Below are 16,116 nucleotides of genomic sequence, written 5' to 3' on the forward strand. Positions count from 1 at the left end.
GAACACCACACTCGTCAAGTCGCTTTTTCCATTTAAAAAAAATTAATATCCCGTGTACACACTGTGTTGAGACTGTAATATCAATGCTTTCTCTTACTCTACAGATGAGCTGTCTAGTCCAGTACCCGGATTTGTCTTCTTATTTCCCTTTCATACACCCGCACTGAGCCCACCCCGCCATCCACAACACGCAAGCAGTTCAACTGACTGGCACACAGGGGACATGCCGTGAGATTGATGAAGTGGTGGCTTGGGGAGACCTCGGTACTTCTCATTGTTCTCTGTAGGTCTCTGAGTTCTCTGGAGTTCTGTGTAATTTAGTTTTCTGTAGTTCTGTGTAATTTAGTTTTCTGTAGTTCTCTCTAAGTCTTCGTTTACTTACGACCCTCAGCAACGAAGGTCAGCAGAGAACATCAGTCATCGAAGACAGCGATGGACATCGTCTGACAGAAGACAAGCCTGTACTCGACTGATGGACTAAACCTGACCGTCCTTTGAAGAACTCCGCTCTCTCCCAGCATGCCGTTCACAGTTTCTTTTTTTCATCGAAATTACTGACTTATTTTAATGTTATTGTTTTCTTTGAGTCTCAGCTCATTGTCGACTCTCTTTGCTCATTATTTTATGTTTGCTCTTGACAGGACATCAAGAGCAGGACCCCACAGGTGAGCAGCAGTCAAAACATCATATATATGTACATTTTTATATGTTTCCCTTTCTGTGTACTTCATTACTACTTTTATTATTGTTAATGCATGTGTGTGTCTGGTTGCCAGCGTATGTACACCTCTGTATGTCTATGTGTTCGTGTGTCTGTCTTTGTACATGTCTATGGAGGTGCCTTCTGTTTCTTTGTACTAAGCCTCTGTGTATATCCAGAGCTGGCTAGGAGAAATGAACTCAAACAAACATACACAAGTACTAGAATGATTCAAGGTAGCTCTTCACTAAAACCTTATTTAAAATACTTCCTGCGGGGACGAGAGATGGGGTGAGGCGTGCTTTGGAGGGTCATCTGATGAAACAAAGGCCCTCACTGCTCTGTCCACAAACATCTGGGAATACAAAGAGTATGAATACAGTCACTGGTTAGACCCATTCAATAAACAGCAAAAGTGCCAGTAACATCACATTCTGAGAGACACAGTTCACAAGAGATAACATCACATGTATGAGATAACATCACATCCTGAGAAGAGGGCGCTGTGAGGGAGACAGACACTCAGCACGAGGGTCTCGCCAACAGCTCGGATGACAGGACACGTGACATCTAGTGTCCTCTTGTTTCTGGTCTTCACCCATGCCCACCATCGGCAGCAACAGATAAAAAGACAGTTGCAGGCGACACCCTGTTGTCTGCTGTCTACACTTCAGTCAAGGCACATCCTCGAGGTCTGACCTGACACTAGGACATCACAACTTCAGCCTAAGACTCCAGACTCAGGTGAGACAGTCGCACCTGTTCAAGGAGAGACGTTTGTGTGTTTTCTCCTCCAACATGTTTCCTTTCTTTGTCTATATTCTTGTCTACATGATGACTGCTGTTGATAACTATCTTGACCCACTGCAGTTTGTCTATAAAGCCAGAAGAGGGGTAGAGCCAGAGCTCATGCCACACTTCTCGTTGCTGACTTGTTTTCTGCTTTAAACACTGTGCAACCTCACTTGTTAACAGACTCTACTTCCAGACTTCCGTCTACCCCACCTACTACCTGTCTGCATCCTGGAATTGGGAACAAACAGGCAGCAGAGAGTTTCCATTAACGGTCCTCTCTCACATTTTGTTGTCCCCTGTACAGGTTGCCCTCGAGGCTGCTGCTGGTCCCCACTACTCCTCATGCTACATACTAGCAGTTGTAGAAGCTGACAGAAGCCTTCTTACACCATTTGCTGAGGACACCACCCTGCTGTCATTCTTGTATGATTGTCAACATGTTTACACTGGCATTCTTCCACACTTTGTACACTTATGTCACAAACATTTCTCCACTTTGTATGTCCTCACCTGTGTACTGCCACCGCATGAACGCCCTTCACTCTTACCTGTAATTGCTCTTGTGGAATAATAAAGTCATGTTGTATTGTGTACTTGTACAAGACTTTACACCCAAGGAATGTGCAGTATTGTAAATTTTAATTGATATAATATGTTGTAAATAAGGCGTCTATACCTCGTGACGGAAAATATGGTTATATTGAGTAAAACAGTGGAATGTGTATACCTCTCTTTCTCTATCTCTCTCTCCACATCCCCAGACGAGTAGATGATAAGGAAACTTACACAGACTATATACACACAACCATCTACTGAGAGTTGGCAAAGTAGACACAAGGATGGCGGGGACAGACGACAAGGGCCTGAGCTGAATTCCTTTCCAGGAAAAGGGAAGACAATACAGTTTGGCTAAGTTCTGTATGCGCTCCCCGTATGTCAGGATGTCTCAGGATATGTCAGGGTATGTCAGGGCAAGTCAGAATATGTCAGGGTATGTCAATATATGTCAAGTTTGCACAAGACACTGAGTGGCTACCCGTGCTACATGAAGGTATCGTGTGATTTCAGGCGAGTGTCGCTGCGGGTCACGATGTCGTCTCTATGGTTACTTCTCGCTTTGCTGCTGCCCACCGTGGTTACACCCTTTCCACAGGGTGAGTAGAGAGGACACGCTTACTTTCCCACAGACCACTCTCCCTAACCTCTCACCTCCTCTTACCTGCTCACGTGACCTCTCGTTGTGTTCTTGTCTCTGTCTCACCTGACCTTTCGCTCTGTGTCTCTCTTTCTCTTCCTCTCTCTCACAATCTTCACTAACTACATTTTCTCTGTCATCACTGAAAGTAACATCTGTAGCAGCTACAGGAGAAAGAATTTTGTTTCAGATTTCCTGGCAAAGCAGCTACAGATGAGGCTTCGAGAACAGCTTCCTGCAGGTATGTGTATGTGTCTTACGTATGTGTCATGTATATGTATGTGTACACCTTACATTCCCACAAGAAGTCTGACACGGCCACCTGACACTCAACAAACGGATTGGTCCTTAATCAAATCAACAATATCCTGCTTCCGAGATACTTCAAATCCAGCATCAACAAAGCCAAGACAAGGACATACCCAGGCGCTGACATGGGTAGCCACCATAAACCTGTTGTAAGAAACCTGAAGCTGAAAGCGAAGCAGGTCTCCTACATCTGTCTGTCACCGTGAAGTGTTTGTGCTGTTGAAAGTAGAAAATGTTTGATGTCTAGAATGAGGGGTGTACATCAAACTGTCCCCCAGTCCCGTGTATCTGTCCTGTCTCTGAGTTTCTATTAACCATCATTTCAATCTGTGAGTAAAACTCTTGTCTTCTGTGTCTTTGTGCGTGGAGGTCGGAGCGTACACTGCCAGAGCCTGCTGCCATTGTCATTTGCTGGTTCCTCCTACCCACCCCCCAAACACATACATACAAGTGCTAGCCATCTAACCTTTGACCTTGTCAGTCCCACTCTGTCTCACTGGTGCTGTTATCTCTCACGCCTGAGTTTTCTCCCTTTGCTGTATGAGTGTAATGTGTCAATCGTTCATGCTGATGTTCCTTGACAGCTGCTGTGTTGTCATGTAAGTGATGTACATGTCAGGTAACCAGACACAAACTAGTTTGTCATCAACCTAAGTATAACTGAAGTTTGCCTTAGTCTGCAGGTCAAGAATTTGTGTCTCGGTGACACAGGTACATGACATGTGTATGTTTATCATTCTGTTTCACTATATACATACCTGTTTCATCTATATATATACACACTAGGTCACCATGTCCAGCTCAACAACCACAAACTAGTTTATTCTGGTTTTAATGAGCCCCAGTCTAAACTGACTTGTCCACAGATTACCTGGAAGATCACCTGGAAATGAACAATCGCCAACAGCTTCCCTCAGGTCTGTGACACTTGTACACATCTGTGTGGGTAGTGATGGAGGAATTACATGTATGTGTGCGTATGCATGTATATAAGTATCGCTGTGTGTATGTATCGGTGTGTGTCTGTGTCTGTGTGTGTAAATATGTGTTGGTTTTATTGAATGACAATAAAGAGAGAAAGAGATGTGTGAACACAGACTTTCTATGTGAGTATATTTCACAGATACCCTTGAGGAATACCCAGACAGAGAAAACCGTCAACTTCTTGCCTCGGGTATGTGTGATGTACCTGGAACTATGGGCATTGCATACAAAAACCACTCATATGTATACAAGGCTCTGTAATGTATGTATAGTGTCTCATGTGTATATATCAACCTATAGTGTATGAATTATATTTCATGTGTATACATGGCATGGCTCTCTATTGTATGTATAATATCTGAATTGTTTTGATGTACAACACACTTTTCTGAAACAGAGATATGTTCGTCTCACCTAACTGCAGGTGATGTGAGTTTTGTTTCTTAGAGTGAACCTTTTAGCAACAACTCTCAGTGACCGTCTGTTTCTTTTCTGCAGACGATGGTGGCCACAACAACCTGCTGACTGTGCTTCATCAGGCAGTGAGGATCATAGAGAAATGTAAATTAAATAATTTTATTTTTTTGTTTCGTTCGCCCCAGTTTTTCTTCCTTCTGTCTCATTTTGTCACTTGATCTATTATCATGATGTTGACCATTATATCATTGTCCGTCTGTCTGTTGTTAGGTTATAGGGTCGGACTGTCATTGTAAGAAATTTTATTACAACGAACAAGGCATAAAGTGTGATTATAGGGTATATATATATTTTTGTTTTTGTTTTAAAAGACATGAAAATGGGACTCACACTGCTAATAAAAGGCCCATGGTGTGATTATACACTACATGTTGTGATTATCGGATACATATTGTTACAATAAAACCTCTTGATTAAGACTTTCCTTAGTTACGACCCAAACTGTGTTGCCGGATATTTCTCTGTATAACAGTCCTGTATGACGACTGCCTCTACAACACGACTGACGACTTACATCAGTGTGCGCCCTACTAGCACTTGTGTGTAGATGTTGAGTGTTGACTAAAATTAGTTCATTTTATAACACTGCTTCTGATGGACCGCTTGTCTTGTATTATGGATTTGTGTAGAAATCACATAAAACAGGTAAATTTTGAAATAGACTGCTTATTCTATGGGTCACGTGTCATTTTGACCCAAGCCATGTCGCCCCAGTCATAGTTACCATGCATCTCGTCACAACACTGAAAGTCAAATCCATCCAGACTCGAATCAATCTCCAATAGTAGGAGTAACTTTTAGATATTATCAGCTGACTATGCGCTGCTCCAACAAGTTTAGTTTTTATCCTGCTCAACAAAAAAATGGCCGCTTGCAATACATACTCGACAACAAATGACATAATATAAAATAAAGGTGTTCTATTTAACAACTTTCTTTGTTTAATTTTTCGTTTTTGTTTTTGTCTTGAAAAACTTTTTTATTGTCATTATTCGTTAGTTTGGATGTTTTTATTTAGTGTCTATGCAGGTGTTTGGTTTATATGTTACTCCTCCGGTTTTCATTTAGCCAGGGTGTGGTTGATAGGACTTTCGGTGTCAGAACGATGTGTGATGTCAAGTGAGACGATGTGTGATGTCAAGTGAGACGATGTGTGATGTCAAGTGAGACGATGTGTGATGTCAAGTGAGACGATGTGTGATGTCAAGTGAGACGATGTGGTTAAGGCGGGGACGATGTGGAGATTAGCTGAAATGTATTGTCACCTCTCTCGGCTCATTGCTCTCTGTTTTCTGATGACAGGTACAACAGATATTGCAGCAGGAAACAGGTGAGTATCGTTGTGACGTCTTGTCACACGTTCATATGGGCCAGTGTATTACCTGGATAGATTTACACGTGTGTGTGTGTGTGTGTGTGTGTGTGTGTGTGTGTGTGTGTGTGTGTGTGTGTGTGTGTGTGTGTGTGTGTGTGTGTGTGACCCTCGCAAACATGGACTTAAATGTTTGTCACAATTATGAACATTTCTGTTTGCAGACTCTGCTTGCTCACACCTCAAAAGACTAAGACTGGTGGAGACGACACCAACAACTGAGACCGCATGTCGGAGATGACCTGAAATATTGAAAAATGTGTAACACATCCGTGAACATTACTAATGTGGCTAACCATGTTACATATCACACAGCCATCAATCACACTTCACAAGTCTAAAGGAACTCTGTGAATAGAAATGACTGTGTGAAATAAACGCATGTAGCAGACATGTGATCATACTCTTTCAAGGTGAATGAGTGAATGTTGACACTGGGTTTGTCTGCACAGACATCATGGCGATCTCGCCACAGTTACTCTAACAGATGTTTTAGTGAGGCACAGGTCTGGCAACAACAAAAAACGACGCATGACACACTTTACTTTATAAAACACGTTCTCAATAATCATTCCACAGATATTTTCTTTGTAAACTATTCTGTGGCGAAAGTCAAAAACTGATTTTAGAGAGATAATCAGGAAATAACCCTCTTGTAAAGAGTTGTCTGCCCTCAAGTGATAAGCGTCTGCTACAGGAAGACAACCCCGATGTCAACATCAAGATAAAGCCACCAGAACTCATCACAACACTCGTCAGGTCGCTACTTCATTTAAAAACTTAATATAATTGAAAGACATATGTGCACACTGATGCTGAGACTGTTAATATCAATGTAAGGCACATTAACAAAAATATTGAGACTGATATCATCCATGTCAAAAGCACATGAACAAACTTGTATTAAGACTTTCAGGACTGTAGTCTGAATGAAGCGCTTGTTACAAGGCTAACTGCAGGGTGCGACCATCAGTTAATGAGTTACAAGCTGTAGCCCCTCTCAGTCTCTCCCTCTTTGCTTTCTCTTTCTCCACAGGTGAGCTGTGTAGTCCAGTACCTGGCTTTGTCTTCTTATTTCCCTCTCATACACTCGCACATGCATGAAGGTCAAAGGCCATATTAGGAAAGAGATAAAGACAACAGTGGAAAACTGGACCGAGGGGACATGCCGTGAGATTGATGAAGTGGTGGCTTGGGGAGACCTCGGTACTTCTCAATTGTTCTCTATAGCTCTCTGAGTTCTCTGTAGTTCTGTGTAATTTAGTTTTCTGTAGTTCTTTGTAAGTCTTCGTTTACTTACGACCCTCAGCAACAAAGGTCAGCAGAGAACATCAGTCATCGAAGACAGCGATGGACATCATAGAGGTGTACACCGCTGTATGTCTATGTGTTTGTGTGTGTCTTTGTACGTGTCTTTATCTATATATATATGAAGGTGCCTTCTTTTTCTTGTACTAAGCCTCTGTGTATATCCAGAGCTGGCTAAATATACTAAATATACAAATTTACTAAATATACTAAATATACTAATAATACCAATATACTAAATATACTAAATATACAAATATACTAAATACAGTATACTAAAAATACAAATATACTCAAATATACAAATATACTCAAATACTAGAATATTAATACCAATGTATATTGTATAAGGTACCTCTTCACTAAAACCCTATTTGTAAAATACTTCCTGCCGATGATTATTTCCATGAATAAATGTAGACAAACCTACATCCCTACAAGTGAAAGGCTCTATAGACTGTCACTGAGGATATAGGGGAGGCATTTTATCATCTACTCAACTGTAAAACGAATTTCCTGACAAACGCCCAAATAATTGATGTCTCACTTTACTCACAACCCTAATGTCTGTGTGATCCATTCCTTACTGACACCCACAAATAAAAAGACCTTCGCTACATCAGCTTCATTTGTTATTACCGTCAGCTAGATGTGTCTATGTGTGTGTCATTGCGTGTGTGTGTGTGAGAGAGAGAGAGAAAAAAAAAACACTCTGTATTCTTTCTATATGCATCGTTTCTGGATGGATTTGTGTGTCTGCGCCACTTTTCGTCTTTTCCACTTTATTTCTACTGTCACATATGTGCCATATCTTGCCATTACTTATAGTTGAGCTCTGTGTATCGGCAATCGACTTCTAACTCTGATTAATTGCCTTCCTCCAGCTGCTTCACAATGTTGAGCTGTCCCAGCAAGCTTTGCGTGGAGTGCAGACCGGTGATTGACATCATGTATCTCCAGGTGCTACAACTGTTCTTGAGACCAACATCCATTCTGATTATCTTGGTGCTTTTTTTTTGTTTTTTGTTTTTTTAGTGCCCGCCTTTAAGGGTGGGGAAAAGTGCTATATAAATAACTTATTATTATTATTATTATTATTATTATTATTATTATTATTATTATTATTATTATTATTATTATTATTATTATTCAAGTATGTCAGTATCCACGACTGGGAAGAAGCCACGCCTACATTATATGTGATGTGTCTGTGTTTCTGAACTACACAAAGCCTTTTTTTTTTAATGCTGGTCATTCTGACGTCAGGTCACATTCACATCACGTGTTGCTTTCGCACCATATGTAACTCTCACATCACGGTTACATTCACATCTTATGTCAGAGACTTTCACACATGTTAATGTAGTGTGTGTCCACAGCAATACACAGGCAGTTCACAGGAACGTCTATTATGACATACATGTCACTTTTACACGACACTGTGTCACGTGGTACTGTGTCTGTGTCACATGCCAGTGTGCTTGTCTGTCGCACGGCAGTGTGTTTGTGTCTGTACACATGGCAGTGTGTCAGTGTGTGTACACATGCCAGTGTGCTTGTGTCTGTACACATAGCAGTGTGTCAGTGTGTGTCACACGGCAGTGTGTTTCTGTCTGTATCGCATGTCCGTGTATTTGTGTCTGTGACACACGGAAGTGTGTTTTTATCACACGACAGTGTGTTTGTGTTACATGGCAATGTGTCTGTATCACATGGCAATGTGTTTGTGTCTGTGCTACACGGCAGTGTACTGTTTGTGTCCGTGTCACATGGCAGCGTGTGTAGCAGAACACACGTCACGCTTTCATTACCCTTAATTACTGTGATCAACATATAAGGTGTCACAAAACGTAGTCAGACAACTATAATCTAATGAAGCCTGTTGTTATAGCCACTGCACCAACAACAACAACAGTGTTGTGATGTGTAGTCAGCGAGTCCACCCTAGTCAACAACAGTCTCAACTGTGCATGGTGTTGGAGTCACTGTAAGTACTACTCGGGGGAAGACTAGGTGTGTTTTACGAGTCCCTTCAGGCCAGTCAAAGGCACAGGTGACCGACTTTGTCTACACGGGTAGGTTGTGAAGTGGACGGCTCACACCCGGTTCGTGATATGACACACTGGGGACGCAATGTTCGGAAAGGTAGGATGTGACGAGACTTTGCGAGTGCACGGTTCACGGAGCACGGTTCAGTAAACACCAAAGCCTTTACAGAGTTTTGAAAAGAGAACAGGTAACCGAGATGGCATTCAAGCGGTGAATGTAAAAGAACGTGTTTATGGGCTATACCTTCTCGGGTATTTCACCGACTGCACTTCGTACATCAGGCAAGCTGGTCAGGGTGGATAAGGGATTGAAGAACTCCGATGTAAGTACGCCATATTGTCAAACTCTTTACTCACATTCCCACCTAATATTGAGGCACTTTAAAGCATACTATGACACTATAGTCACTCTATGACATTACTGTCACACTGACAATGGAACATGACACTATAACCAAGGCCGTGGTGCTCAGTACACTTGTACACTTGTACACTTAGCCAGTAGCCTTATGGCAGTCAGCTAAAGGGATGTGTCCGAGGCATTTTGAGGTGACACCACTTTAACCATGGAGCTGGCGGGTGGCGGAGTAATGTGCACCCGCTTCTGAGCAGGTTAGGTTCGACCAGTGTGTTAAAGTGACACCAGTATTGTAGGTTGGACCAGTGTTATCATTCTGGAACCCTGATCTTGAAAGCAGGTTCGGCCTGTGTTACTTGACATCACCATCTTGCCTGCAGGAGGATCCAGCGTTACTAACTTAATATCCGACTTTACATTTGTTCTAGATATCAGAAAATAAAGTTTTCTGCAGTCAGTCTTCTCAACTTTTCAGATAGCTGGATGAGATAGGAATTTCGCAATTATCAGACAATGAGTGTCAGGGAGGATTCTCTCTTAGTATTGCATCCAGCACAATGATTGAACAAGAGTAGCAGAAAGAGCTGACTGTATACTGTATATCTTTACAGTTCTGACTATTAATGATGTGCATATTATAATTATTACAATTACACAAAAACACCAAGACTTGCCCTCTCAGGTACCAGACCCGATGCCGGGCTTCACGTCGACAAGTTTCACCCAAACTTGGCCCTACACCCCTATAACCCACGCTAACCTTACGTGACCCAAGCTGACATCTCCCTGACCCCACGCCGTTCTATCTGTTCTCTGGTGCATTTAAGCAAAGAACATCTAGCCTTATAAGCACCTATCCCTGGCCCGAGATGATCAAAGCAGACGAGTCTCCTTGTGACATCAGTCTCCTTATGACGTCACACGCACAGGAAGAGTCTGAGGTCATTGCGAAGATTTGACGTCATTTTATTCGTATGACGCACTCTGTGTGTAAGGCTTGTAAGGCTCTGTCTGTCGGAAACTGATGAAAAGACAATTTTGAATCTTTTCCATCTTTTCGTGGCAGTCGGGTGCAGCACATTCTCGAGGCATGGTTGTCACTATGGAAACCACACGTCATAGGGTCACGTGACAGAGAACGAGACTTCCTGGAAGCAAAAAAAGAGTCCCGTGTCATTTCTCTTATTAAACACAACATTCTACTAAAAACCTTCAACGTTTTCCACATGAACACACATATAAATAGACGAGATTCAAATGTATCCTACTCTTTACGCCATTCTAAACAGTTTTATTTCGCCTTTAGAATCCCTTTAATGTCTCAATGTTCTGATCATGAAATGGTCTTTAGCCCTTCGAGAAACGAAAAAGTTGTGCTGTGCACGTGACTTCACGCAGTTTATCAGACCACCGACCTTTATCTCGGGGTTTCTTGTAGACAATGCTTTCCGCATTAAGGTCTAAAAGAAGGCTCAAAGGCAAACTGGCTTCCGGTTTAACTATCAACACCAAGAAGAAGAGCTGACAATGCGAATTCTCGTGTTGACGGAGGTACAAAAATTGAAAATTTATTGTCTGTTGTTATCAGTTTATTGACCGAGTCGTGGAAGTGGGGCTCGAGGACGTGTGCCAAAAAAAAAAGACAGAAAGAAAAATTAACTATTTTACTGCAAGTCAACAGCTGACACCTTTGCGAGAGGCTGAGAGTTGGTGTCGGCAAGCTGCCAGCAGTGCAGAGACAGAGACTGGTGATAACCAGACGACACTCAAGCCGGAAGTCTGTGCAGTCCCAAGCCTTCCGCTGCAACATCAACACACTCCACAAAGGTGAAACGTCGATGGAGAAGATGATTCTACTGACTGCACGGGGAGGGCAGAAGCCGCAGAACTGTAAAAAAAATGTCCAAAATATTTGTAGAATTAAAGCCCTCTTCCCAACGTTTACCGAAGTAATCACAAACACTTTGAGTCAGTCCGAAGACTTCTGACCTTTGACTTTCTCGTTGACACGTGACCTGTACCCTGACTGGCTGCCCCCCTGGCTGTTAGTGTGGCTGATAGTTATTACTAAATCCTTTCAAACTTGGATGTCCGTGCTCGCGACCTCTAAAGGACCTGGACATTTGTGTGTGATGTCGACTGACACGCGCCGTCTACGGGGAGAGATAAGCAAGTACGTGGCTGTACGTCGCTGTACGTCGCTGTACGTCGCTGTACGTTGCTGTACGTGGCTGTACGTTGCTGTACTGTCGCTGTACGTGGCTGTACGTCGCTGTACGTTGCTGTAGTGACTGTACGTTGCTGTACGTCGCTGTACGTGGCTGTACACTCGAGTCCAACAAGTCATCAGGTCAGTCATCTCACGCTCGGAGACGAGGGCTCCAGACTCCGGAAACAAAATCGCATCCGTTGACGGAAATATGTTTGTCATGAGAGTCTGTTTAAAGCGAGAAATGGCAGCGATGTATTATATAGTTTGTTAGACTGTACTCAGAGATGTATTCTTTATGTACATTGTTAGACAGTACTCAGAGATGTATTCTTTATATACTTTGTTAGACAGTACTCAGAGATGTGTTTTTTATATACATTGTTAGTACTCAGAGATGTGTTTTTCAGTATACTGTCATTTCTAAGGGATGTGCTCCTTCAGTGCATTGTTAGTCACTTCTCAGGGATGGCGGGGACCTTTCTCAACGGTCGCCTTAAAGCCACAAGCTTTGCCTCTATTTTCAAGTTTTGACTGTTAATGGCCAGTTCTACTGTCTCAAGTGGATTTGGGTTTGTTAACTATAAAGGGAAACGAAAACGGATGTTGAGCCCAGATATGGAACTGAGACCATGTCCGCATTAAACTGTGTTAGCAGCGAGCTGGGGAGACCTGCAGCTGATAGGAATGTCAGCCTACTTTGCGAAAAAAAAAAAGATTGCCTCCAGATAATCTTGGGACTTCCTTGACAAGTGCATGCTCGAGAGTCAAGCCGTGCTAGAACATGTCATTGTTTGATTGATGTGGGTATGACTGGTGATTGGCATGATTGGTGGGTCTGTTGGATGGTGTGATTGATTTGTGTTGGGACTGGTAGATGGTGTGATTGATGGATGGTGGGACCTAGTGTCAAACAAACAACGGTATTGTCTAGCAAAATAAAGTCAGGACACTGACAGGCAAAGCGTTGAGAGTGCTGGCGAGTTGTGTGGATTGTGTGAATACTAAACACATCCCCCCACCCAACTTCCTCCTCTTTGTTTCGAAGACGAAAGACACTCACCTGGTGATTGGTTCTTCTGTGCTTGTGGCGGCTGCAGGTCATGATGTCGTGTCCATGGTTACTTCTCGTCCTGCTACTGCCAGCCGTGGCCTTCCTTATTCCAGATCGTGAGAATTTCAGTTTTCCTTTAAACAGCTTCAAGCCTCTCTCTCTCTCTCTTTCATCTCCTTCCTCTCCTTCTTCACTCACTCCTCTTCTCTTTGTCTTCCTTTTGCTCAATCTACTCCTCTCTCGTTTTGTCTCACCTGTTAAATGTAAAGCAACTTTCTTTGGCCGTGGTATAGTCTTAGTTGGTGGCACGGCGTAAAACTCAAATAACCAGGCATCTCTCTTTGTCTTTTCCTCCTTCTCTCAATCCTTCTCTGGCCCTCGCCTTCTCTCTCCCTCTCTTTCTCTCTACGTTTTTCAGTCTCTCCAACCATGTCTTCCTGATATCCGTCCCTCCTCTGCCATGTCCTGTTTGTCTATCTGTCTGTCGGATGCAATGTTTCAAGATCTACCCTAACAATTAAAGAAAGTTTCTATCCGTTATTTTCTGTCGTTATAAACGTAGAATCTTCACAAACTAAAGAAGAAAGAGATTTATCAAATTTCCTGAAAGAGCAGCTGGCGTTGATGTCCCGGAAAGAGTATCCTGCAGGTATGTGTGATGTGTATCTGAGGTGTAATGTGTATCTGAGGTAAGATGGTTATCTAAGATTTTGTAATAGATATTTCAGGTGTGATGTGTACATGTGTAATGTGTATCTGAGGTACGATGGTTGTATGAGGTATGTGTATGTATCTGAGGTATGTGTAATGTGTATCTGAGGTATGATGGTTATCTAAGATTTGTGTAGTAGATATTTCAGGTGTGATGTGTGCATGTGTAATGTGTTCTGAGGTATGATGTTATCTAAGGTATTGTGATTGTGTATCTAGGATATAAATAATGTGTATCTGAGATATGATGTGTATCTAAGGTATCAATAATGTGTATCTGAGGGGGTACATGTGTGATGTATCTCTGTGATATGTATTCGGCATCTAGTTGTCTGGTAAAGACAATTAAGTTTGCATGCGTATATAAAACAAAATCTTACTGAAGTACAACTTGCTATAAATTATCTGTGTCAGACGACTCAAAGAAACACCTGGAGATGACAAATCGTGACCAGCATAACACAGGTGTGTGCACCTCTCTCTCTCTCGTCTCTTTCTCTGTCTTTGCGTATGTTTCTCTCGCTTCATTTCTCTCTTCTCTCCTCTCTGTTTCTCTGTCTATCTATCTGTCTATCTGTTTGTCTGTGAGGTAGGCAGTGGTCTGAGACACGTGAAATATCTATGAGATTGATGCATTTAGAAGAAATGTGCAATTCATACACACATATCCAGTAAATACATGACTAATAATTGAGTCACACTGTGTCATACTATGATGTATGTAGCATCTCACTCACTCATTGACTCACTCGTGCAGCCATTATTTTGAAAACATAGATATGTGCTTTGACCACAAAATTTCCTTGTGTGACTTGTGATCTGTTTTGAATGATTTGTGTTGTGAACAGATAGTGGCTACAACAGCCTGCTGGCTATCATCCGAGACTACGTGGACGAGGAAAAGCGGGCCTTGCCTGTGTAAGAATGTTTTTCTTTCATTCCCTATCCCCAGTCTCTCACTTTTCACCATCACTCTCTCATTCTCTGTTGTAAATGTTTAAGGAGAGAGGATGTATACAGGTGTACATGTTTTGTAAGCCTGATATGACAGTAAGCCTTGCATGGTCTGATTCCTCTTCTCATATTTCATGTAAAGAATCATGCTCGAGCGATGGCTAGACTGAACACGATTTGACACAGCAATTAACTGTACATACTGAATTAGGGAAGAGCAAAAGCTGACTGCCAGATGCTGTAGACAGTAAGAAAGCCAACCACATATGAACAGATGACAGAGATAGCTATACACTCTGAATGGACAAAAAAGAGATAGCTACTCACTCCGAATGGAGGAGCGTTACCTTTCATCGTCCTAATGCTGAGCACAGGTTGTGAGAAGTTTACCTTTCTTTATCCTAACACTAAAGTGTGCGATTGTGAGATCTTTACCTTTACCTTTCTTTATACTAAGAATGTATTGTGTGCCTGTTAGTTATGTTTGTGTCTCATTGCTAGTTGTTTGCTGATTGTTGTCTTGTTGTTGTCAACAGACACATCTCTTGGAGGAGGCAACAAGTGAGTAATACTCCCGCGTGTGATGACATGTTGAAGTACCTTAATTTCTGTGTGAATGTTGAAGTCTTTCTGTTTCCTTGATTCATGGGACATTTTGTCCTCTGTGTAACAATGCTAACCTTTTTTCATAAATCGGAGGGAACATGGCTTTGTTTGGAGAACTGTGCTGTATAAGCTATATTTTTGTTATTTGGGCGTATTTATGTGTATATGTGTGTATGCTATTATGGTATTTACATGTGTGTACATGAGATTAAGAAGCTTTAGAGTATTATAGTAGTGTATACTCACATGTAAACACCCATATCTTGCAGATAAACTCCCCATAGTTTGCAGACATAGATTCACACATAAATACCTCATAAATCATATTATTCATTTAAATAGCTAATGTCATATACACCTGTACACACATGAAAATATCCCATATCACACACGCACACACACATGTAAAACCGCCACACTAGGATTCACCAGCACAGCTCACCTCATCACCAGCATCCACTCGCCATGTGGAGAGAAAGAATTATAGTAAGAGAGCAGCAGCAACAACTTTCATGTTTTTAATAAATTTTGCCTGCAGGCCCTGCAAACCTCCCCGAATCAGAATTTAAGGCGTCAGTGAGTGCTGAGACCAGACAGCCTGTGTGTGGACCATCTCTACTCTGTCTAATGATGTGATATGCTACACACCCATCAAGCTTCACAAATAAAATGGAACTTTTGGAGCATCAACAACTTTGTATAAAGTCTACTGATATATATATATCTCACACTTCAGTTTTCTGTGTAGATGGTAATAAAGTCTATATATATATATCACACTTCAGTATTCTGTGTAGATAGTAACAAAGTATATATATATATATCACACTTTAGTATTCTGTGTAGATAGTAACAGGGTCTACATATATATCATACTTTAGTATTCTGTATAGATGGTAATAAAGTCTTCATATACAGATATATCAATCTTGAGTACTCTGTGTAGATGGTAATAAAATCTACGTATATATATTTCACTTTAGTATTATGTGTACGTGGTAGTAGTGTGTACACATCCATCAAACACTTTAGTATT

General features: G+C 41.8%; 2 protein-coding genes across 4 annotated transcripts; both read left to right on the plus strand.

Annotated features, from left to right (window-relative positions):
* Window positions 1-1,285: 1,285 nt before the first annotated feature.
* On the plus strand, window positions 1,286-6,230 carry LOC112564662. Its single transcript, XM_025239629.1, has 8 exons — window positions 1,286-1,444; window positions 2,564-2,649; window positions 2,881-2,931; window positions 3,866-3,916; window positions 4,123-4,173; window positions 4,482-4,544; window positions 5,763-5,790; window positions 5,997-6,230. Exons 2-8 carry the CDS (start codon window positions 2,586-2,588, stop codon window positions 6,052-6,054), a joined length of 366 nt encoding a protein of 121 aa, XP_025095414.1. The 5' UTR covers window positions 1,286-1,444; window positions 2,564-2,585; the 3' UTR covers window positions 6,055-6,230.
* A 2,953-nt stretch (window positions 6,231-9,183) lies between these two features.
* Window positions 9,184-16,001, plus strand: LOC112564920. 3 transcript variants are annotated; one of them, XM_025240058.1, is made up of 7 exons: window positions 9,184-9,511; window positions 12,856-12,925; window positions 13,372-13,458; window positions 13,935-13,985; window positions 14,369-14,438; window positions 15,011-15,035; window positions 15,619-16,001. In XM_025240058.1, the coding sequence occupies exons 1-7, from the start codon at window positions 9,422-9,424 to the stop codon at window positions 15,658-15,660; spliced, it is 435 nt and encodes a 144-aa protein (XP_025095843.1). In that variant the 5' UTR covers window positions 9,184-9,421; the 3' UTR covers window positions 15,661-16,001. The 3 variants fall into 3 exon arrangements, with proteins under 3 accessions (XP_025095843.1, XP_025095844.1, XP_025095845.1); XM_025240059.1 differs by having other exon boundaries at window positions 9,199-9,511; window positions 12,804-12,925; XM_025240060.1 differs by lacking the exon at window positions 9,184-9,511 and adding an exon at window positions 11,500-11,719.
* Window positions 16,002-16,116: the final 115 nt, after the last annotated feature.

Source organism: Pomacea canaliculata, linkage group LG5 (assembly GCF_003073045.1).
Source record: "Pomacea canaliculata isolate SZHN2017 linkage group LG5, ASM307304v1, whole genome shotgun sequence".
Classification (NCBI taxonomy): Eukaryota; Metazoa; Mollusca; class Gastropoda; order Architaenioglossa; family Ampullariidae; genus Pomacea; species Pomacea canaliculata.